Here is a 25,155-nt window from a genome sequence, read left to right as displayed (position 1 = left end):
ACACCGCCAACCGGTTGCTCTTTTTTATCTCCTTGGCAGCGCGCTAGAGTGCTGGTAGCGCGCCACGCGACCTCTACCCTTTAAGGTAGCCCCTTGAACTTCACCGAGGGGAAGCCACCACCTACAGGGGCCCGAACGCACGAGTGTACTCCCTCTTCCGGCCCCCGGCTCGACGGCGCCGCCGGCGGAGATATGAGTTTTAAGGTCTCAGTATAGTTATAACGGCTGCAAAAACCCTTCAAACCGAAACGCATTACCGCTTTACGGCAGAAACAGGCAGGGTGGTGGTACCTACCCGTGCAGACTCACAAGAGGTCCTACCACTAGTAATTACGCAAATTATAATTTTGCGGGGTTTGATTTTTATACACGATGTTATTCCTTCACCGTGGAAGTCAATCGTTAAGTATATATTTGTTTCGAAAAATTGGTACTCGCATGCGGGATTTGAACACCGTTGCATCGCTAGATACGATAGCACCGGACGTCTTATCTTTTAGGCCACGACGACTTAACTCGGCTTCGATTTTAGCTTAATGAACCTCAGTAAATTAGAATTCTTTTTTTTTTTCACTTTGGTATTTCATATTTCACTTATTTTTTAAATCCTTGTTGTATTTCTTATGCTTGTCCAAGTTGACATTCAAATAAAAAAATCACTATGATTTGACATTTTCTGTCGACTGTCGAATCTACCTATCCATTATTTTGATTGTGCGAATTACGTATAAGTTTTTCAACGATAAAATCTATAAAATGGATTTCAGGATTAAAATATATCTATTTATGTCTTGTTTGTATTGTTCAATATTTCCAATTTACGGTGAAGATGTGTGCCTGAAAAAAAGTGCGTGCGTTTGTGAGTTTTCCAACGGCACCGGAATAGATTTGTCTTCGGCCAGTAAATCGACATTTTTTTCTGCTCAAACTTTTGAAGTAGCTCCAGCAACAAATGCGATTGAACTTAGTACTTATTACTATCATCCTTGCTATGACATACTTCTAAAACCGAATTCTACAACTGTTAACAATACTTGTACAGTACCGACAGCCGTAAGTTACAATTTCAAAAAAATAAACTTTAAAAGAAATATTTTTCATGTTTTAAATAAACGACACTATCTTTGCTATTAATATCATATTTTGAAACGTTTAATTTGGTTTAAAGTGTTCTACCGATAATACATCAATATGCACATAATTAGGGAAAACTGGTTTTTCAATAATCAAAAAACGTTTCATCGCTACAAGGTTTTTTAGCGATCAAACTGTAACTGTTAATGGCAGTAGTAATCTTTAAAATATATTTAAGGAAAAATATTTTAAAGATGCAATATTTTCCTAGCTAATAATTCATTTTAGGATGAATGCAGTCCTTTATGAGTGACTACCTACTACCAGGTGGCCATCCTTTGTCTATAATAATATATATTCGAAAACTGTTATACATTAATATAAATTCAGTAAATAGTCAAATTCATGTTACTACTTGAATTTTAGTATTATCAAAGAATTAATGGGTAAAAATATGTTCTTAAAATCTGCATGTCTTAATTGTATAAAATGTATCATTTAATCTATTCTACATACATATATGTACATGCAACAGTAAAAACTTAAAATTAATATTTTCTTGTTTTATCTGGCATTAGAATTTAGTGGAATGTACTCTTACTACTTTTTCAGATTTGCAGACACAGAGAAGTGCTTCATGCTGTTGATGGTACACCAGACACATATAAAAAGGATCTAAATGTGTATGATTTAATTGGCAATACTGATAAATCGGTATTTAGTGCTAAAGGAGATGCAATAGTTTACACTCATGGTCCATCGTAAGTTTTATTAGTATTAATAATATTCCAAAAAGGCCTTTGGTAGTATCACAGCTAGATGTGTATAGGTTAAGGTGATCACTCATACCTGACTATAACTATTTAAGACACAGCATCCCATGTACTTTGTAATTTTTTTTATTAGAACTGGATCTTTAAAACACACTGTCAACATCACTTGTTTTTCAGATAATATAAGATCTAAGAATATAATGACTAAATTTATTTTCAAAATGTAATGTTACATGTACTAGTATGGTTAAGCTTCAAGTAAATAATATGAAAAATATGAATTTTCAATAGGATTCGAGTAATTCTACTTTCAGGCCATACTTGTAACATCACGTTTTGGAAAATTATATAATTTTCACTTAGTTCCCACTAGTTTATCTTGCCTGTATTATTGTACCGTTTACAAGTTAGATTATGAAAAAATATATGTTTTAAAATATGCTTCTTTTGTAAATGTTTTTAAAATAAAACTTTTCATTTATTTCCATTTTTAATACTTTAATTAGGAGACTAAGGCTATAATATAATACTAAAAACATACAATAAAAAGAAAAAAAATGCTATGCTAAAGCTAAAAACAAGATAAGCAAAATACCCAAATAATATGTGGTAAGTTTATATACTGTTGGAGTGGCAGTGACACTATAGCAGCGTAATTTATAACACACTAGAAGCCTTGTCAATAAATTCTGTAAACTGTATACTGGAAGTAATTTATAAAGTTGCACTAGTAGGATTGTGATAAAATTTTGCACCGGCATTCTTTTTATAAATTCATCTCTCTGCATCCAGATGGACCTGACACTTTCTATGAAAATTCAGGGGTTGCTAAGAAATTCGTAAAAATTACTGAGCCTTTATTTACAAACTGGAATATAAATTAAAGCTATTTACTCATTTTACTTCTGAAAATAATTAATGTAAATTAGAGGAATAAATGAATATTAAAAAATACCATTCAGTAGTAAATAAAGATTTAAACAGGTGCTGTATTACAATGTAATTAAATTTCAATATTTAAAATTTCAATGTTACAGAAATACAACAGTTCTCCTCATTTGCTCTCTGTCTGATGGTGAATTGCAAATTTTCTCTTTAGCAGAGCCAAATAACCTTGTAAGTATTCTTCACTTGAGAAATAAGAAAAATGTATAATCTACACTTTGCTTTCAATGTTACCTAGGAAAATTATTAAAAATATCTAAATACTTCAGCTACATAACATCTGGTAGCTTGTAAATGTTAAGATGTACAAAGATCCTAACCAAAATAGGATTGTGTATCTGTTTATATAAAAATAAATTTAGATAGATAATCAATGATACATTTAAATTTAGGACTTCTATCCTTAAGTTATATTCTTTAGTACTATAATGCTGTCTACCAGAGCAAAGTAATAACAGATAGTCATTAAAAGTTTTAAGGTTTAAGAGAGCCGAAAGTAGATAAATCAGATGCAGTGTTCCGATTAAAATAAAACAAAACATTGCTATTTGGATATCTATGTGAAGCTTACTGACTGGATATAGTTATTGTTAAAAAACTACTTTTATATTATTTTAAGTAATATTTCCCCAGTGGCCGAATATTGTCCAGAATCATAATCAGTTACAGATACTAGATTTAGAAATTCTTTCTTTTGTCATATGTATTTTTCTTGTAAGGGTACCAAAGTAACATTATTCATTTATTGTGTTTATTGATAAAACCAAAGCGGTCACTAGCTACAAAGAAAAAAACGAAATTGGTTGATTAGCAGAAAAGGAAGTGGAATGAAATTGTTCTGTGTGTGTTTTTTATTGGGGTTGTGAGTTGTTACAGGTGGTTAAGTAGTAACTAGCTCATAAGACATAACATCTAACTTAAGACACTAGCATGAAGACTCAATTGTATTGTATAATGGCAGTTACACACTTAAATCGAAGCAAGTTTTGAAGTCGTCGTGGCCTAAAGGATAAGACGTCCGGTGGATTCGTATATATGCGATGCAACGGTGTTCGAATCCCGCAGGCGGGTACCAATTTTTCTAATGAAATACGTACTTATCAATTGTTCACGTTTGACTTCCACGGTGAAGGAATAACATCGTGTAATAAAAATCAAACCCGCAAAATTATAATTTGCGTAATTACTGGTGGTAGGACCTCTTGTGAGTCCGCACGGGTAGGTACCACCGCCCCGCCTATTTCTGCCGTGAAGCAGTAATGCGTTTCGGCTTGAAGGATGCGGCAGCCGTTGTAACTATACTGAGACCTTATAACTTATATCTCAAGGTGTGTGGCGCATTTACGTTGTAGATGTCTATGGGTTCCAGTAACCAATTAACACCAGGTGGGCTGTGAGCTCGTCCACACTACTAGGCAATAAAAAAAAAAAAGTGGGTACTTTGCCGAGTAAAGATCCAGCATGCCCCATCACACGACTTACCACTAGTAAATAAGGAACGCAGTACGTTAGTATAATATTCGGATAATGCTAGTGCCCTTTTTCTGGTGAATCATTTTTTCGCCTTTTACGACACCCACGGGACCAGATATGGTGGTGCTATCTTAAACAACATTAGGGTAATTAGTTCGTTTAATTGTGGTGACAATTAATATTTTATGTATGAATTTTTTTTTATTGCCCCTGTAGGCAGAGAGCGTACGGCCCACCTGATGGTAAGTGGTCACCGTCGCTCATGGACGACAGCAATGCGAGGGGCAGAGCCAAGCCCCTGCCTATGTATGCATGCTTATACTCGCAAATGTTTAATATTCACTTTGTTCATGGAAATTGTAAAATAGATGAATAAAAACAAGGAATTTTTGGTGTTTTACAAAGATTAAACATAAAAAAAATGTTTGTAATTATATAATTTAAAATCTTAATTAATAATGTATTGTTTTAGGTTCTAGCTTTCTACTCGCAAAGTGCTTGTTTAAAGCAAATTGATTCCGGAAGATCTGTTGGCTCGACTTTGTTAATAATATTCTTTTCGTTTGTCATATTTTACTTGGTCCTCGGAGTTTGCACCAAGAAATTCCTGATGGGTGCAACTGGTGTGGAAGTTATACCCAATCTAGGATTTTGGACAGATCTGCCCAATCTTGTTAAGGTAAGTGAAACAAAAGAGCAAGAAATAGCTGAAGTTCAATTAATTTAAATAGGCTAGTTGCAATTCGACATTCAAACCTGTGTCTATTTTACTCATGACACTCGTCATCGTGAATCCCACCAAAGCTCTTCCGCCGCCGCCAGCCGTAAGCCGGTTCCCTAATGGGTCTATTCCAGCCTATTCCAACTAAGCCTCAGTGACCCGTACGCCAGTATACGAAAGTCGACATCTAAGCCTAAAATTTTAAAATGTTTTTATTATTATTTTTGTTTGCTTAGATGGGTGGACGAGCTCACAGCCCACCTACACCAGGTAAGTGGTTACTGGAGCCCATAGACATCCACAATGTAAATGCGCCACTCACCTTGAGATATAAGTTATAAGGTTTCAAGTATAGTTACAACAGCTGCCTCATCCTTCAAACAGAAACGCATTACCGCTTCACGGCAGAAATAGGCAGGGCGGTGGTACCTCCCGTGCAGACTCACAAGAGGTCCTACCACCAGTAATTACGCAAATTATAATTTTGCGGGTTTCATTTTTATTACACGATGTTATTCCTTCATCGTGGAAGTCAATCCTGAACATTTGTTGAGTACGTATTTCATTAGAAAAATTGGTACCCGCCTGATATTCGAACACCGGTGCATCGCTCAACACGAATGCACCGGACGTCTTATGTATGTACTTGTTACCAGTGTGTACCAGTTAATAATGAAATTATTTTTAGAGAAAACAAGCTAACAAAGTATTTTTTTATCAACTTATGGGAAAGTTACATGGTGTATACCTTCAGGACGCTCTCATGTAAATTTGGGGTTTGGCATTTGAATTAGTTTGCATAGAACCCTTCGTGCATACTGAATCTCCTATAGATTCTCAACAGAAAAGGTACCTTAGTATCAAAGAAAGTTTAGTTAATTGCTGTTTTTCTTACTAAACACACCATGCTTCAAAGTCCATGAAATGCAAAACATCTCTGACTACAACAGCTCTGACATTCGGCGATGACGGTTTTACGGTGGAAAGGTCGAACTCCAACCCAACCCTCCTCTTTTCTCATCCGGGCTTGGTACCGGCATCGACAGAGTTAATGTTAATTGTCTACATTAAAATTAATTAAATGTCTAATGTGTGTTATTAATTATATGAAAATTTCCTTTTAGGATGGATGGGCATTTATGTTAAGCGGCTTCAAACTGCCAGCTCGTAGCGCTGGGCCTACACTGTCGCCTGACCCCAACAGCTATGACAGCATATAACATCAGACCGACGAGCCTCTATCCGAGGGGCACCTCGTGCTCATCGAGTGAATCTTTGATGAGCTACATATTAAAGGACATTAGTGTTGATGTGCTAACATATATACATTGTAAACATTATACACAAGTACAGTTATTTCGAATATGATCTGCTATTTCAAGATGTTTTATCCTTTAGATTTTACGTACAATGAAAAAATATTGAAATGTATTGGTAAGTAATCAAAATAACACGTTTTTATTAATACAAAACAAATAGAACTATGCTATATTTCCTTTGCTTTTTAAAACGATCAAATCAAAATAGTCATACAATGCATCAACATTTCTTGTCTTTGTGTGTAGGCGTATGCTGTTTTTAGCGCCATTAAAAAACTAGACTTTTCAGATATAAGAATTTTAGACACGTTTTATTGTTTTAATTGGAGCCGGCTTATTACGGCAAGGGACCGGTTTATACATTTTCAATTCCCACCATGTACTATGCCTAAAGCGCCCGACGTCTAAAGAGCAAAAGACTGGTTTCACGATCAACGTATAATAATTAGTATTGTGGCATAGAAAGCGGATCTAGAGTTTTATGACGTCTCGTCAAATATAACAGATTACAAAAAAAAAAAACGCGACAAATAAAGTGTAGCGAGTATGCGTACCGTAATAAGAATAACTCGGACTGGGTTACGGACCCTGTGATACAGTAATTAGAGTCGTTAATTGCTTGGCCTTCGTGGCGAAAGAGTAATCTCTGTGTTGATCTCAACAATGCGATGGACTCTGCGTTCGGTACGAGCTTTTGTAATATCCATCTCATTTCATCTTTTTTTTTTTGTAATACAGTAAAAGAAACTAGTCAATAAAATTTCGGGATGGCATTTAGCCGCAACACTAAAAAAAAAAGATTTTTTTGAAAATGGAAAGGCAATATTGTACATGCATAATTTCACAGCTCGTCAACGGGGCGGATAGCATTGCTCGTTAGATCGAATTTCCAAATGTCATTGTTCGGTAATTAATTCTCCAATAAAATTATTTCTAGCACAGTTCAGACTGGAATTCTTCATTAGGTGACAAATACACGTTTATATAAATAAAAAATAGCCGAACAACAAAATAATCTAACAAAAAATGCTTGCGTTTTGCTAATGTACTAGTAATTAAGATCAAGGTCGTTGTTTCGTCTCCATCCAGCCTATTTCTATGGCAGCCGTGCAATCCGGTTTCAAATGGTAGATCGGTAATTAGAATAAAATTGAGAAGTTTATTTCTCAAAGTTTGCAATGTGAAAACATTCAGCCGGCGTGCTTCAAACTTCTAGTTTAAATGTAGTGAGAAATTATTTTCCTTCGGGAAAACTCGGATCTTTATCGGGATACGATGACACCCGAACTGTCAATGAATGATCGTAATAAATAAGTGACATTTTCATATCTATTTTAAGGACCTTTATTTTTTAGTATCAAATGTCAAAATGGATAATGTCATTGTATAATATAGAGATGCTACAAAAAACGGTATATTTACCAGTGTATTATACGAAATGAGTTCCCGAGATTTTTATGTAATTATTGCTACGTTCGGGATGTGTGAATATAAGTTTCGTCAGAATACGCAATATCTCTGCCTTCAGATCTGTGCTTCCTTATTAAGTCTAGGTACTTTACTATTTTAAGTCTAACGTCATCTTTTTCCATCAGCATTTTCGTATTATTAGTAATTTTCTTGAATAAAAAAACCATTTGGTGAAGTATTCTTCTTAGTGAAAAATCACATCCTTTAAAATTGCTTTTATTGTAGGGACCTGTTTATAAATGAGATGAAAGTTATTAACCATTCGTCGTATCACTGCATAATTAAAATCATCAAGATCTAGATAGAATTTCTTGCGTGGTCTACCCAGCTTAATTTTGTTTGTGTTAGTATTGTTTTTATTTCTTTGTTCTACCTGGTTCAAAATTTTTCTTATTGTTGGTCTAGATGTGCCCGTTGCGTTCGAAATTCTCTGTTGAACTTTGCCAACATACTCAGAGTTGTTGCTATTTTTGAACTTGCTCTTTTCCAATATGAAGTACAGGTAAATATTAAATATAATTCCTGGGATGGGATTTTTTTACCGTTTTCGAGGTTTCGGTGTGGCTATACAACCTTTTTATAAGTAATCTGAAAATATGATTAAAACTATAGCGAATATTTGAATTGCGTATTATGTACTCTTTATATATATATTGGTCTGATGGTTTGCCTTACGCCTAGGGCTCTAAGATGGGTAGGTACTGAAGCTATTTGAGAGAGCACGTTAAATACGAATTTTTCCGAAAAAATACGAAGAAAAATCTTTTCTCACGATATCTATAAGCTGTTAAAATGATTCATCGACTTTATTTTTTTACTTTTTTTAGGCTGAATCTTAGCAACACCTTCTATTGATCATAATCGTGAAATATTTTCGCAGTAGCACCTATATTTGTTAAAATTATGTTATGATTAATTATTTACAATTAATAAATCTTGAAATCTCTTCCTACATTGTGAGGGTGACGATATAATTTTAAATCGCACCACGCATAAGGTGTTTCACGGTCGCGGATAAAATAATTTTTCGACTTAGTACTTCAGCTACAATATTATTATAGTTATTTCGCATTTCATTATTTTATGGAATTTTCAGACACGAATATGTGTCGACAAGTTCAATGTGACTTATCTCTAGGTCTATGTTACCAAATATTGCTCTCCCGTATCATTTGATAGGTTTTATAATAATTATTTTGACGGAGTCATTTTAATGATTCATTGATTCTTGGCAATATATGAATTGACCAATAAGGTTTTATTCTGTTTAATACGATACCGTCATCCTCATCGCGTAAATTGCCAATATCCGAAGCTTCTAGAATTTTTAAATACGTAAATACATAGCACATTGCATTTTTTGTAAACCAAAGCAGAATCTTGCCCCTCTAGTGTCCCTATACATTCTACGTTAATTTAATACATTTACTTCTATTTAAAAATATTTTTACCGTTTAATCTCGCCTTCTTTATTTTCACGAATCACGAGAATTGTAAAGTACTCCCATCATTTAAAATAATTAAATAGAAATAAAAAAAGCGAGATTAAATGGCAAAAGTTGTTCTAAATATGTCTATGAAAACCGAAGAAAATGTTATGTTTAGTTTGTGTTATAATATGTATCGTAAACATATTGTAAAGAAAGATCGACACAGCTATTATTGCATTACGAAATAACGTAGTGGTACTAGTACTAAAGAAAATAATAAATATTTTCTGGACTCCTGATATATAGGGCGGCACTAGTTTAGGCCCATTGCACATTATTAAATATTTTACCTTGAATTGTAATTTCAGCGTCTATAATAAATGTCTTTAGAACCTTTATATTATTGTGAATTGTGAGACTATACGTATACAGTTGTAATCATGTTTTGGATTTTCTTTTTTAAATAAACCACTTTATTTTTATCAGTATTTATTTTTATCTGTATATTGAATCATGATTTGAATTAGTAGTCTATATTATCTGACAAGATCGAGTACCTAGTCTGTCATTCTGAATATGAAATGAAATTGTCGTAGGGTATTTATATGCAATTGTCGCATTCAACCGATTCGCATTCATAACCAATAAGAACTGTCGACAAGCGAACGAAAATCGTGACATTACGAAATGAAAATCGTCTGGTTCTCGAATGACGAATATATTTTGCAATATTTGCTGATACAAGACAAAAATGGTTTCGTGTTATTCTTACATAAACGATAGATAATTTCCATGTTGCATGCCGATTGAGAGTAATAATACAATACCTACAATAATACATAATAATACATAATGCATAACAATAATAATACATACAATAATAATAATATAATACAATACAATACCTTGTGATTGAATTAACGCTCTTTGTGCGTATAATTTTTATTGTCTCATTTAGTTTTAGACTGTATGGACAAAGAAGTATGAATATACAGACGTTTGGTCTTATTGCTAGTACGTGCTCTTAAATGCAATAACAGCAATTTCGGATTTCTGTAAATCTGAGCCGAATCAACGGGAATTCCGTCATAAATCAAGTATAGTATCGCACGTAAATATGTCTAATATATATTCAGTTCAACGTAATGTATTTTATGTAAACAAATGTATTTAACGTGCGATTAAATAACTCAAGAGAATATGGTATGATTTTAAGTTGGATGACGGCATTCACATTGTGATGGGCTCTGGTATTTAACCGCTTGAAAAAAAACAAAAACTTCCCTCTTTTGAGTGTTTGTATGATTTTCATTTCACGAATGTAACATGTTACAGTATATTTAAATAGAAATTTATAATTAAAAAAGGATCAATATTTTTAGATTGAACATAAATGTTACGATTGTGGTGAAGACGTAGCAATTTTAATCTTTTAGAGTGGATAATTTTAAGATAAAACATGTTTAGTGTTATTTGTAAATTAATTGGTAGATTCAGTTTCCTCTATATATCCTTTCCATCTTTCTTAATTTGTCATATTAATTTACAAATATAAAAATCTAAATAGTTCTGTATTCGATAAAATAGTCGCACGCGTAAGTCTTGTTAAAAGATTCATCATCTGTGAACAAAACAAAATCTAGTAAAAAACGGACAATTCGTGTTAAGGATGAATTACAACCTTAAAAGTTTAATATGATTAGGGCATTGCGATTTAAAAAGACAAAATTTTCGTTTTTGGACAATATGAACTTTAAGTACTTTTCTATGTATTTTTATAAAACAAAGAACGTATCTCAATTTGTTTTTTTATTTATATATATTGCATATCATATAGGCCGTAACGAAATCTATCTTGAAGTCGTTTAACAAAAATTTTATACCATCGAGATATTATGTACTACGTACAATCTCGATGTAGGTAGGCCCTTTGCGGTAGGCAGCGGCTTGGCTCTGCCCTTGGCATTGCTGAAGTCCATGGGCGACGGTAACCACTCACCATCAAGTGGGCCGTATGCTCGTCTGCCTACAAAGGCAATAAAAAAAAAAATGTTTTATACTAACTTAACATAACGCGAAAATAACACAAATTTTTTGGTCTAAATGCCCAGAACTAAAGTAAGTAAAGAGTAAAGTAGGTAAAGAACATGCGCCAACAAAAGTCGCATTGGTGGCCTATATGTAGTACTTGTTTCGAACGTAGAGACGTACCTAAATGTTCTGCATACCCACATACGGATTTTTTTTATTGCTTAGATGGGTGGACGAGCTCACAGCCCACCTGGTGTTAAGTGGTTACTGGAGCCCATGGACATCTACAACGTAAATGCGCCACCCACCTTGAGATGTAAGTTCTAAGATCTCAGTATAGTTACAACGGCTGCCCACCCTTCAAACCGAAACGCATTACTGCTTCACAGCAGAAATAGACAGGGCGGCGGTACCTACCCGCGCGGACTCACAAGAGGTCCTACCACCAGTAGTCCGAATATTGTAACTTTTAAAATAGAAGAATTACATTTTATCGGTAAGTACAACTTTATAATTTTAGTGCTTTTTTATGTTACGTACATAAGTACTTTATAGTAAATTGCAAGTTATATGATTATGATATCGAATCGTTTTGTTAATATCAACATAAATTGATGCTCATGCAAATTTGATGTGCAATAAATAACATCGCTTTGTGTGTGAATTTCTAGTAACGTAGCGAAATAGCGGCTAGCTTCCGCAGAAGGAACCAGTCGTATTTTTAGAATATTTTTTTAAATATAAACAATTTTAATGTCATGTTTGTGAACTTTAATTTAAAAAAAATATGTATAATGTGCAAATATAAAATGTCACTTTTATAGATGTGGCACTATGCACCGCACCTAGTTACTAATGTGACAAAAAATTCAAAAGACGTTGAAGAGTTTATAGTTTTATAATATTGAAAAAATGAGTTTGAGACACTTGTACCTTCAAGTTCGTCATATTTTTCAGACGGTATACAAACTCAAATGCCCCTCAGCCTTTCTCTGTTCACAAACATGACAACAAAAAATGATGGCCTCATCATAATACTATAGTAACATGGTGCCACCCTATTTGGCAAAATCCGTAACTCATACAAATGTTCAAATCTTGCCACCGCATTCTTTATCAAACTCACGACCGTTGCCCAAATACTCTTATTCTTGTGTAACTCGTTAATTATTAAAGCCCTATTTGACATTTCACACACTAAGTTTTAGCATTGAAATTAAAGTGAAATTTATTCATGAATTGATAGCAAATATTTGGGAGAATTGTTTATTTTGGTACTAAAGTTGTGGGAAATGCAAACTGGTGTTTCACCCTGCGAATGCAGCTCTGTTTTAGTACTAAAGTTTTGGGAAATACAAACTGGTGTTACACCCTGAGAGTGCTCTCTCGATATCAATTGTATTGTTTGTTTAGACTTCCGACTTTAAATAATTCCTTCCAGTTTCAAAGTAATACGTCCGTATCTGCGGTCAACAACTTCCCTACCTTTGGTTACGCGGAATCCACCATCGATCTATTTAATATTTACGAAACTAGAGCCTAGTGAGATTTTACGCAAACAACTGTCGTACAAGCTTTTAAATTTTTTGTTAAGCGAGTTTTAAACGCTGAATCAAATACCTAACTATATTTTTAACCGATAAACGTTACTTCGGTTGTGTTTAGTTAGTATAGTATTAAATCACCCTTTCGGCTTGGAACTTTTCATTTATACATATTATTATAATCTGCATCGGATATATTTTTAAAAAAAAGTTAGCGTTTTTTAAGTACTCCATTTTTGTAGTTTTAGTTTTAATCATCTGTCCATAGGTTATTTTGTATTTGTTGTAACATTACTGGTGTTAATTTTTTTAAATAAATTTTTGTTTATTCATTTAGTGTAGTTTACTTTCCTTATATTTATAGCTTATTTCGGGCATCATAAAGGCTTCTGAATTCATCTTTACAATTTGCTTTTTCTGTAACGTGATATAAGATGAAATCTTAATCGCTCTGAAATCACGCTTTTGCCTCAATAGAAGAATTCATGTGTATTTATATTATAAGAGTTGTTGTAAATTTTTATATTAATCGATAGGGACACGAAAGCACTCACGCACTTAGATCGCCTTAGCGTATTTTGTGATAGTCTTAGCGCAAGTACATACATATTAGGTATAGATTATTCGATCTTTTAAAGGTATTTCGTATGTAATTCTATCAGTATGATATCTGTTTTATATTCTAATAATACATCGTACGTCTTCATAATTTTAAAGGTAGAGTAAATACGGATGGATATAGACATGGAAAAGTTTAACCAAAATTCTCTAAATTGGTTAGTGGTATAGTATTTATAATATCAAGTTTATCAAGGTCAGTTTATATTTGTATGAAATTATATCAATTATCGCATAAATCTTAGCCATAAAATATATAACTTTAACATACTATATTTTGTAACTACTTTGTAACTTTTTTGTAGTAAGTATTGTAAAAATGGTTTTTCGAATGTACCTATATAATAAAAAGAATGATTCGCAAAAAATTTTATTCAATTAAAAATACGTAGATATTATGTGGAACATTACTTATTTTAAGTTAAGCAAGCTGCTTGAAGGATTCAGAGTTGGAAGCCGAACTGAAACAAAAACGGTACGTAAAGTTGCATGATGTTCAGTTTTTTCCTCTAAATGGGCAAACGTATGTATGCTACAGGCGTTCATAGATATTATCAGAACTCGAATGTAACCACCCATTTTGAGACAAGAGATTGAGGTCTTATTTGTATTGTAATCGTTCCCATTTTTCAAATACAGACGCTTCGTAGCATGAAAATGCAGGAGGCGCGTTTGGATTTAATTCGTGCAGGCTCTAAATGTGTTCTACCATCAGTAAATGCGATTTGGCCATTATGCCGGTAAACCCAGAACGTCGCTACACTTTCTCCGCTGAATTCCTGACTTGCTTTTAACGACATACACTGGAAGCTAATAGATTCTAAGCTACCACACTGCCCCAGATATGTACAGAACACAACCTTCGCTTTTATGGTCATTTTTGATGATAGTATCATGGGTTATAAAATGAGGCGTTTAGAAAAATTGTGTAGTATAGATGCATAAAAACTGTTGCTAAAACTGTTAACGCGACGAAGCAACAAAAAATGGTAAGGCGCAAGGATAGGTAAAATTGTCCTATTTGTTTTTTTTTTATTGCCGAATAGGCAGACGAGCATACGGCCCATCAGATGGTGAGTAGTTACCATCGCTCATGGACGTCAGCAATGCAAGGGGCAGAGCCAAGCCGCTGACTACCGTTTCCTACCGTTTAATACTCTCCACAAGCCTCGTTTGAAAAAGAACATGTCATAGCGCTCGGGAAACACCGTGGAGGGGAGCTCATTCCATAGCCGGATGGTTTTGCAGCAGTCGTACGTTCCGACTTGAAATTTATTTGAGATTTTGACCTCATATCTGATTTTAAGTCAGGTTTTGTACTCTAATACTAAGAATAATAAATAGATACCTGAGGCGCTGCCTTGGTTAGACATTTAGCCAACAATAGACTTCTGTCACAACCTTCTTCGCCGTCGCCTACATTCTCCTCGTTCACTGAAAGTAGCATTGTACATGACCATTTGTATAAGTGCTGGGATATGTAGTGCTTTCTATTTATTTTAAATGGATAACTTCGATCGTAAACTTGAAGGGGCCGCCGGTGAATCCGAAAAGGAGAACATAGAGAATGAGAGAGAATGGAATTTAATTCATGGGCCAGTTATTTTATATTAATTAGACGTAAAGTGTGAAGTACCGACCAATATATTATTATGACTGTCAGTTGTAGTGCTTCTATAACGAAGAACATTTGGAACTAAGAACACTTTAATTTCTCAGTATATGACTGATTCGCCCACATTATCATTGATGAAGATATGATGTTAACAGGTATTTGAGTGCGTAAATATATTTGCTAAAACTGCATTCAACAAAAATATGAATAAAATTTCATACGATTTGCATAAAAATAAATAAGAATGTAATTTCTAGCAAAACCGATTTCAAAGTGAAAAGTCTAATGATATTGGTGCTCATCGTAGATCAATATTAAAGAAGTCTGTTAAAGACTAACCACTTTTACAAGTGTCAAACAGTTTGTTTGCATTTTCCTGTTTCGTCTTGTCATCGGAAAAATCTTTTGTTGATGATGCATAGGCGGCGTTTATATCATACATTCCTTTGCTGTCCAACTGTAAATTTGTGATGATTTTTAAACATTTCACGTTGTAATAAATTTCCACATGCTGATAAAATAAAACATTAAACTATTTGTTGGTTTCGGCATATCTCTGAAAATACTGTTCCGAATTTGATGGGACTTTCAGTGGCAGATAGATTAAGTTATAAAGAGCGACTGATTATTATATACTTATTTAAAAATAATTCCGCTAAAATTCAACAACGATAAGAATTTGTGAAAATTCAAATTTGATTCAATTAGGGAGGTATGATCAAACGTGTAATAGCAAAAAGTGGCTCGCATTAGAAACCTAGTTATTTTGATAAAATTATAAATGTTTTTTCGAAAATGCTCGAAAAGTGAAATTATCTGTATGAGGTAGACAACTAACTAGAGGTAGACATTTAAACTAAAAACAGCACTGTATTTAGGTAATGTAATTATCAGATGCAACTCAATCTCCGCGCCAAAATGAAAAACAGTTGTGCCAATCTAATTAAAACAAAAGAAATAGTAGACATGTGCTTAAAATATAAATAATTCACTTTGTTTATTTCTTTACGTTGCAACATAATAATAATAATAATAGCATAATAAGTTTTTTGAAGCACTGATTGCATTTGTAATAATTTTTGACAAAGCTTGAACAAACACACACATTTGTGTATGTTGACGTCAGACGAAGCAATATAATCAACTACAAAAACTTACCCAATTACATTTTCTAAACACACACTTCATTAAACATTTAGCATTTTTGCTATCTGGTAATTCATGTTTGTGCATTCTGAGCTCCTCAGTGGTAACAGGATGATCTTTGCTACACTCGACTGCTTGGCCTAAGAACCACGCCTTGATCTCTACGTCCGTCTTAGCCTGTTTTATTTTCAACCATTAGTATTAGTTATTCTTAAAATGTTTCCCTTTTAAGAATAATAATTGTAAGACAGCTATAACTTGAAAAGTCACATTAACGAAACGATCTAACGACATTATTAAATGAAGCAGCTACATATTATATCAGTACGATCAAGAAATATTTAGTATTGAAATATGCAAAGCAAGTAACATTTAGTTTGTTATGAATAAAAAATCTAACAGTTTGAAATTGTTGTGAATTACTTTCTTGGATATTCTTGGGTATTTTACAAGAATAAAATTTACTTACGTAAGATCCACTAATGATAAAAAAGCTAAACAATATTTGCAGCAACATTTTCGCTTCTAATTTCAAAACATATTTACAATTTGAAACACTGGTTAATCATTTTATACTTACGCTGGTCATTGTAGTTTGATTTTATCATTTGAACTCTAAATAATCGAATCGTAAAATTCCAAATACTAATGACCTATTTAAATACCATTATAATGAAATAAAATTTCTGATGTATTTCCATTTAAACGTTTATTATTTTTTGATAGCTCTAGATGATAACACGAGCTCAGGGCTCATCTGGTCTTAAATGGTTACCGTAGTCTACTGACGTCACGTGGCGTTGTAGTCACAATGTACTATCACTGGCTCTTTCGCCGGTACCCCAATCGAAAAGTATGACTGTTTCTCCGTTGAAATAAGCTACCATCACATTCCAGTGGTGGTAGCGGTCAGTGCGCTTTACTAATACGGACTTTATTGTATTACAAGGTGATTCCTTATGCTTTTGCCCTCATTAAATATGGTTTGCTCCCGAGGGATTCATCTATCTAAGTCTAAGATGGCTGTTTATGATATCCACAAAGAAATGCTAGAATATCTTTTTGGCTATTTCTGTTTCACCAACACGTACCTAAAATACGTAACTCGTCTTTCTGCCGAGAGGGCTTGCAACAAAGTGCTTTCATGGAGCTGAAACTACTTTCTAATTTACTCGTAGTGGGTAAGGTATGCTATGCTGTGCGTAGTGGGTAAGGATGGAGATCAATGTACTGCTTCGAATATTTTGCCTAATAGCTTTCCATTTTATCTAGCTTAAATTAGCAAAAAAAAAAAATTTATTTATCAGCTATTCCTTAATATTTTATGTAATCAAGTAAATTAACATTGATACTATTTTCATACCTACGAGCTATCATTATGTGGCGTTTCGTCTAATTTTAAACACCAATAATAAATTGATATTTCTATTCTAAAATTATAATTAACTGCCGGTAAGATAAAAAAAAATTGGGTTAGGACTTTCTCGGGCTTATGCAATCATTCAATAATGATTTCAATCATCATCACGCCTGTTTGCAAAGCATACATATCTAATGGTAGAAGAGCAAGGTATAATCCAATACCTAGGTGTAGGTTTTGAGTGTGTTCTAAAGATGCTGCCATTTGCATACATTATTAATTACTTTATCCTATTAGGTACCTAAGATTGCCCCCAGAATGAGTAAGTTATAAAAAATGTATGTGTTCTATATAAGTGACTGTACCTGTAATAATTAATAGGTCGGTCCGTTCATATAGAGCGTCATTTGTGTGTGCAGCGACATGTGATATAAAAATTGCAAGATAATGGATTATTATCTTTAAAAAACATGCCATTAAATGTGTGTCCAGACGGAAGTTGGTAGCGACGATGACTGTATTTTTTACTGTAAATTATTATTCAACAGCATTTATGTTAGATGAACGGAGCGACCTTGTATTAGGCATTTGGTGAGATCGAATTTACGTATTCGCGGGGCGCTCGGTTTGGAATACTTTTTATTTTTTTATTGCGTAGATGGCTGGACGAGCTCACAGCCCACCTGGTGTTAAGTGGTTACCGGAACCCATAGACATCTACAGCGTAAATGCGCCACCCACCTTGAGATATAAGTTCTAAGGTCTCAAGTATAGTTCCAACGGCTGCCCCACCCTTCAAGCCGAAACTCATTACTGCTTCACGGCAGAAATAGCCAGGGTGGTGTTAACTACCCGTGCGGACTAACAAGAGGTCCTATCACCAGTAGAAATGATAATGTATTCTAGATAAATTTTATAATGAAAATGTAAAAAATATTTCGTGACCTGAAATTTATTATTATGATGAACTTATTATATATTTTTGATATGGTACTACAAAATACAACAAAATGTTGCGTGCGAGTATTTTCGACAAATGATTAATGCATACATTGGCTAATAGTCACAGTGGAGCTTGACTGGATTGCAATAGTAAAACTAAATGTATTATCGTTGAAGTTGTACAAATATCCATATAAATTCTCAGGTGTAATAAATGCTTTTGGACATTTGATTTTGATACTTAAAACTGCACACTTCCCACATTCCAGTGTCGGATTTAAAATTTTAATTTAATCGGTTGTATGTATTTGAGTATTTCAATTGCGTGCTATTGAAATCGAGGGATGAAATGAAATGAAATCTATCAACTGTGCCCATGTAGTGGCTCAGTATGACCGTCCCGACTCAGAAATATTTAGTCTGAAAAGTGGTGGACTTTGTTAAATAGTAATTAAAAAATACGTTTTTAATTATGTAGCTTTCGCGCCATTTCAACAACTGAATTGGACATGAGGAAAATGAAGAATGAAAAATATCAAGCAAATTTTAATCTTTATTACGTTTTTAATGCGAAGAACATATAACATTAATATTCTAAAATTATGGAAAGAAAAATACACTAGGATTATGGTTGTAGATACATTTGGTCACGTGAAATGATGCATCGCAAACGTCTTTGTAGGAATCCGCTGAAAGAATGACATAAATAATAAATGAAACTATCTTATTACAAATCACTTCACACTTCATACCGACAGAAAGTCATTTTACGCCTATGAAAATATACTGCTTGATCGAGATTCGGATAAGCTTAACAAACGTGGAGCACCATCATGATTTAATGTTCGAAAACGAAAAAGGGCATTTTTTTTGACACAGGTGACATGTTTTGTAAATTGATTACAAAACAATATAGCACAATATATTGCTAATCCATATTTCATTAACAGATACCATTATCGCCACATTGATAGGTTGATAGTTCTCCGCATCAGATCGATAGAACGCTATTTGGAGACCATCTATCTAGTCGTAGTTCGGAACAAAATGCTTATTGTGAACCGGGGAAAAGACAGTCTACATTTTCACATCACAACTACTAAAACAAGGACTATATTATCAAATTCCTAAGAATAACACAAACTGCATTATACTTACCGACTTTTCGACATGCTACTATAGCTTCTTTTGTTGGCTCTTTCATTTCGTCTGGCAATAACAGATCGGCTTGTTTCATGGCAGCCTCAAAATTTAATTTTCCATTCTTCATCTGCGAAATAAATTTTCGAATAGCTGTTAGTAGGATTTATAAACGTTTGAATATTGAGATATATAATTATTAATAAATGTTTTTTCTATACACTATTAAATCTATTCTGGATAATGTAAGACAATGTTATGTTAAGTAAATTTTTTACCTGTTGTTTTTTTTAGTTTGTAATATGTATTGTGTGCCTAAATAAATAGAACTCAAAATAACGGGGGGATGGAGGGGGGGGGGAGTATTAGCTGTGTTTTGTACTATTGTAATGTCATGAAATTTGTAATACCATACTATAAACAATGTTTATTTTATACTCTAAATATAAATCTAACTATAAATTGACAAAATAGTCCAGTACCTGTTTCTGTATTTCTCTTATATTTGTCGATGTAAACGTTTATAGTAAACAGTTAGTTTTCCCAGTAAGGTTTTGCACAAGAAAAAAAAAACCTTAATAACAAAGACTTTCGACCACTAGACGCAGCATGTTTTTATAATTTTTGACCATTTTGTGGTCATCGTGTGAGAAATCTGTCGGATGCGATTATTTTACACCCTATAACCTATATAATCATAATTTCTTTAATAAAACTATACCTACCGTATTTGCCATTTTCATTATACAAGCAATGTAGCACTTTACTTCATTTTCTTCTATGAAAACTCCATCATTGATGGGGTTTATCTTTTCTAAAATTTAAAGGTAGTTTAGTATGATGTCATTACATAATTCATCCAGTATTGCAACGGTTTCCGAATAAAAGTTATTAAACTGCTTTAGCCTAGTTTATCGTTTTATTAATAATAATAATTATTATAATAATATTAATTTTAGTGTTTTTTTGGCATTGTAACCTAACCTTAAATTGGGAGCTAACAAATGCCGAATCCAAAAGACTGCTGCCTACGATTATACATATTTGTTCGTAAATTAGCAGTGCTGCATAAAATATACATCTTGTTACATTCTGATGTTTCAGATATTATGCTTCCAGTTTCAACGGTAAATATATTTAAATATTTACATAAATTAATATCGAATTAAATCTTTAAATGCTCTCATTTAAGCGCAATAAAAGTAATTTTAACCTAGTAGTTTGGTAGTTTTTTTTTTATTGCTTATATGGGTGGATGAGCTCACAGCCCACCTGGTGTTAAGAGGTTACTGGAGCCCATAGACATCCACAACGTAAATGGGCCACCCACCTTGAGATATAAGTTCTAAGGTCTCAAGTATAGTTACAACGGCTGCCCCACCCTTCAAACCGAAACGCATTACTTACTGCTTCACGGCAGAAATAGGCAGGGTGGTGGTACCCACCCGCGCGGACTCACAAGAGGTCGTACCACCAGTAAAAACCAGCTTTGCATATTTGAAGTTGACAGTCAATGCCCAAGATGAAAAGTGGCGTAAGCTACATCACATTATTTTTTAAAGCTATTATTGGGGAGAACTATGTTACTTTAAGTGGTTACTGGTTAATTGATAGAAATTGTCACATAACAGAAAAGCGTTAAGCCTCTGACGAGAACCAAATAAATCTTTAATTAAACCTTTCAAAAACTAAACTCCGATACATCGTTTATTGTAAACTTACATTTATATATCAATCTTAAAACACAAGAGCGACAAAGATGAAATTTAAAAAACAAATGTAATTCAATACTTTAGAAACTCTCTATCAAATATATCATCAAGTTTAAGAATACAAGTCAAGAGTCGAATGCAAATTACGATCCGCAAGAGTTTACAAGCGAGTAATATTTAGTAATCAAAACGGACATACCGTCACCATGAGAAATAGAAAGAGCGGAGGGGACAGGGTGCTACCACACGGCAGTTTTTCGTTTTAAATTCAAATCAGTTGCCAAATAAAATAGAATACATATATTTGTAAAGCAGAAAAGTATATTATGTAAATATAAATGCATACGAAATCTTACCGTCATCGACATTATTTTTAGGTTGACATGATTTTCTCATCATCTTTCCAGTATTTTTAATCTGTTTCATAGTCATCTGTAATGTTCGAATTATTTATTCTAAAGTCGAATAAAAATACAGTTGATATTCAAAATCAAGAATTAATTTTGTTAATTTGTATATGGAAAATTACAAATATAAAGTTCTAATTTATTTATTAAAATTCATTTATTAAAAAAATATTAGTACGTATGCGCATTGCATTGGGACACGAATTTCCCGTCGAATCTGTCACTGGCGAGGAAGGACTCTGCGATTAAACTAATCCATACACACAGCCCACTGAGTTTCTCGCCGGATCTTCTCAATGGTTCTCATTGTTTGCTTAACATACTGAGACCGTTAACTATGTGCCAAGCACGTGCTTATTGGAACATTTTTTTTAAATGACACCATGCATTATACGCACGAATTAACTGACACACTTAGCTAAAAGTAGAAGTGTCACTTTATACCTTAAAGAAGGTAATTCGAAAACGATTTGATTTTAGTCATATAAACAAGATTTTTGTAACCATGACAACAAGAATGATAAAACGAACTAAATGCTTCTTGAATATACGATTTGCTTATCTAATTTATGGACACAATGCTAATGAAATAGCAAGATAAAAATCATAATGTATCGTTCGGTAGCATTTAAATAAATCTTCCTATATTATACTGGTTAGAAACGCTTCTTGTGGTAATTGTTTTCACAAAATTAAAGTTTTATTGAGACCAGTGAACTCTGGCCACGCTTTGCTTTGTCTATTGCAAACTACACGAAATATAGGTATTGTTTTTATTTTCCACGCACACACACCAATGCCTAAACACTTTATTCTGTTTTGGTACTCATAGTATAAAAAAAACGCGTGTGAAACAAGAGTAGTTTCAATTTGCTAGATACCACAAAAATATCCTTAACAAAGACATTGAATTTGGTCGGCAATTAAACTGGTGATATAATAGTCAGGAAAATCTAACACTTTAGTCCTTCAGTGGGTGGGCCCCTGCTATTTTTAGCCAGGCCTTTGTCATTAGCCACCAAGTCCCAAATATCCGGAAATCCCTTGTAGGAGGCACTACTGCCGAACTTTATTCAACCGCCGGCGCACTCTCGAGGCCCTGGTGCCCGTGCTAGAGGCATGGTCAGATCGGCGACACGGCGTGCTCTCCTTCCACCTCACGCAGGTCCTCTCGGAGCATGACTGTTTCGGGAGGTACCTGTGGAAGGTCTGCAGGAGAGAGCCACATCCGGGTTGCCACCCGTGCGGGCATCCGAATGATGACGCTCAGCACGCACTCGAAGCGTGCCCGCGTTGGGAGCACTCGCGGCGTGATCACATCGCGGTGTTGGGGAGGGACCTCTCCATGCGAGCTCTCATCGCCCGCATGTTAAAGGACCAGAATTCGTGGAAGGCCATGGCCAGGTTTTGCGAGCTGGTCATGGCGTTCCGCGAGGCTGAGGAAGGGAGTGGGATCCCTCTTCGGCTCAGCGAAGAAGGCGGAGTGGGCGGTACGGGCGTGAAGCTCCCGTTCATCTGTCCCGGGGCTGTCGGGTGCCGGGTGCGCGGGGGCGCCCGGTACTCGGCTGTCAGTCCGGTAGTGAGGCGGCGCAAGGTGGCTCCAGTGCACCGCTCATTGTGTGTCTCCCGATATGAAGTCCTGCGGGATCTTTCCGGGGACAGAATCCGAACCTTCGGCGCGCTCTGTGCGGTACAGTGGATTGCGTGGAGTGGTGGGACTCGATGGGGTTTAGTCGGTAGTCGGTTTTGCGGGGTAGCTTTTGTGTGGCTGACACCGTGCAGAACCTCGAGCGCCTTTCGCGCGTAGTCTCCCGGCATGTATTGAAGAAGAGGAGGACCCGGGTCTTCCGCCGACCCTCGACGGGGTATCCGTAAACGGAGAATCGCCAGCGTTAAAAAAAAAGGAGGCATAACCGCCAGCCCGATAAATAAATAAATAAAAGGCCAACCACTTGACCGAAGAGGTAACATTAAAACGGCAGTGGTAGAAAGCAGAAAGGTATTCCCTGAAAATCAATATTTCATTTGTTTCATCAATATATTTTTACTAGCTAGCGAATATAAAAATTTTGGTGTTAAAAATTAAGAATTTCAAATCGGAATCAATATTAACTCACCGTTTCACACAAAGAGATTAAGATTAAAAACTTTGCAATTACTATCAATATCATTTTTAAATAATCGGAAAGTTATTATATCGAGAGGAATCTTCCATAGTTTTGTGGAAGCCTTGATCTTGACTATACCATTTATAATCTCTTTAAATGCTTAATTATTAAACTATGCTGTAAAGTGGTTAACACCATTTTAGGCTTGATGTGACAATGATTTTCGACTATGTTAAATTACGTTACAACATGCATAAGTTCAGTCGAATTACCATCTTGTCTACCTGTTTTAAGGTTAGAATATCCGTTAATTTTGGTAATATTTATTAACGAACGAACTAGATTGGGGGAACTAGCTATGGGTGGAGCTAGCTGGGAATCCCGATTAGAACGAGCTCTCGACCTATTTTTAATGACTACTTGAGTCCATAGACACTTATACCTCTATTTCAATGTAGATGGCAGAATTCATATGGTCATGTCTACAATTCTCGGCGCTTAATTAACAGCTGAAAACATTAGCTTGTTCACTCAATAAGTACAATGGAAAACTCAGTCTAATATCTGTCGATAGATGATGATTAGGCCTATGTGAGAGCCAGTACATTTTTTCACGGCGATCACTATTCATTAAGCTTAAAGTCCTCAAATTCTTAAAAGCCAACTAAGTAAGCTTGCAGTTCCTGGTGCAAAGTGATTACTAAGGCCCTTAAATGAAGAACGATGAATGTAGCCGCCTGCAAGCCAATTTTCAATCGCACTGGAACGCTCAAGATGGAATTGTTCGAGATGATATCAACGTCTCGTTTTTACCAACGCACCGCCCGCCACCGGAGTAGAGTTCATCCATGCTACCTGGATCCACTGCGGTCATCCACAGTGCGTTTCCAGAGGTCTTTTTTGCCACGTACCATCCGGCTATGAATGAGCTCCCCTCCACGGTGTTTCCCGAGCGCTATGACTTGTCCTTCTTCAAATGAGGCTTGTGGAGCGTATTAAGCGGTAGGCAGCGGCTTGGCTCTACTCCTGGCATTGCTGAAGTCCATGGGCGACGTTAACCGCTTACCATCAGGTGGGCCGTACGCTCGTCTGCCTACAAAGGCAATAAAAAAAATACACCCGTGCGGGCTATTCAGTAATATCACAAACAACCGTTATGACATGCCCCTCTGCAAAATAGGCTTGAAGAGAGTAATTAACGGTAGGTACCAGCTTGGCTGTGCCCCTGGCATTGCTGAAGTCCATGGGCGACGGTAACCATACACCATTAGGTATGCTCGTCTGCCTACAAGGGCAATAAAAAAAATGCATGAATATTTTTAATAAA

The 25,155-nt window shown here is 34.8% G+C and overlaps 3 protein-coding genes across 4 annotated transcripts; 1 reads left to right on the top strand and 2 right to left on the bottom strand.

Annotated features, from left to right (window-relative positions):
* Window positions 1-479: 479 nt before the first annotated feature.
* LOC101744659 (uncharacterized) lies at window positions 480-13,114 on the top strand. The gene is made up of 5 exons (XM_004928182.5): window positions 480-1,053; window positions 1,687-1,835; window positions 2,885-2,963; window positions 4,738-4,944; window positions 6,111-13,114. Exons 1-5 carry the CDS (start codon window positions 757-759, stop codon window positions 6,204-6,206), a joined length of 828 nt encoding a protein of 275 aa, XP_004928239.1. The 5' UTR covers window positions 480-756; the 3' UTR covers window positions 6,207-13,114.
* A 641-nt stretch (window positions 13,115-13,755) lies between these two features.
* On the bottom strand, window positions 13,756-16,748 carry Obp4 (odorant-binding protein 4). 2 transcript variants are annotated; one of them, XM_012691987.4, is made up of 5 exons: window positions 16,629-16,704; window positions 16,172-16,336; window positions 15,353-15,470; window positions 14,747-14,832; window positions 13,756-13,859 (listed from the first exon to the last, which is right to left on the bottom strand). In XM_012691987.4, exons 1-5 carry the CDS (start codon window positions 16,674-16,676, stop codon window positions 13,842-13,844), a joined length of 435 nt encoding a protein of 144 aa, XP_012547441.1. In that variant the 5' UTR covers window positions 16,677-16,704; the 3' UTR covers window positions 13,756-13,841. The 2 variants fall into 2 exon arrangements, with proteins under 2 accessions (XP_012547441.1, NP_001140188.1); NM_001146716.1 differs by lacking the exon at window positions 16,629-16,704 and adding an exon at window positions 16,740-16,748 and having other exon boundaries at window positions 13,842-13,859.
* A 2,254-nt stretch (window positions 16,749-19,002) lies between these two features.
* On the bottom strand, window positions 19,003-22,126 carry LOC101744372 (general odorant-binding protein 72). The gene is made up of 5 exons (XM_004928180.5): window positions 21,899-22,126; window positions 21,670-21,745; window positions 20,327-20,415; window positions 19,620-19,731; window positions 19,003-19,150 (listed from the first exon to the last, which is right to left on the bottom strand). Exons 1-5 carry the CDS (start codon window positions 21,911-21,913, stop codon window positions 19,062-19,064), a joined length of 381 nt encoding a protein of 126 aa, XP_004928237.1. The 5' UTR covers window positions 21,914-22,126; the 3' UTR covers window positions 19,003-19,061.
* Window positions 22,127-25,155: the final 3,029 nt, after the last annotated feature.

The sequence above is a fragment of the Bombyx mori genome, chromosome 18 (assembly GCF_030269925.1).
Source record: "Bombyx mori chromosome 18, ASM3026992v2".
Classification (NCBI taxonomy): Eukaryota; Metazoa; Arthropoda; class Insecta; order Lepidoptera; family Bombycidae; genus Bombyx; species Bombyx mori.
This window is presented reverse-complemented; position numbering and strand designations above follow the sequence as displayed.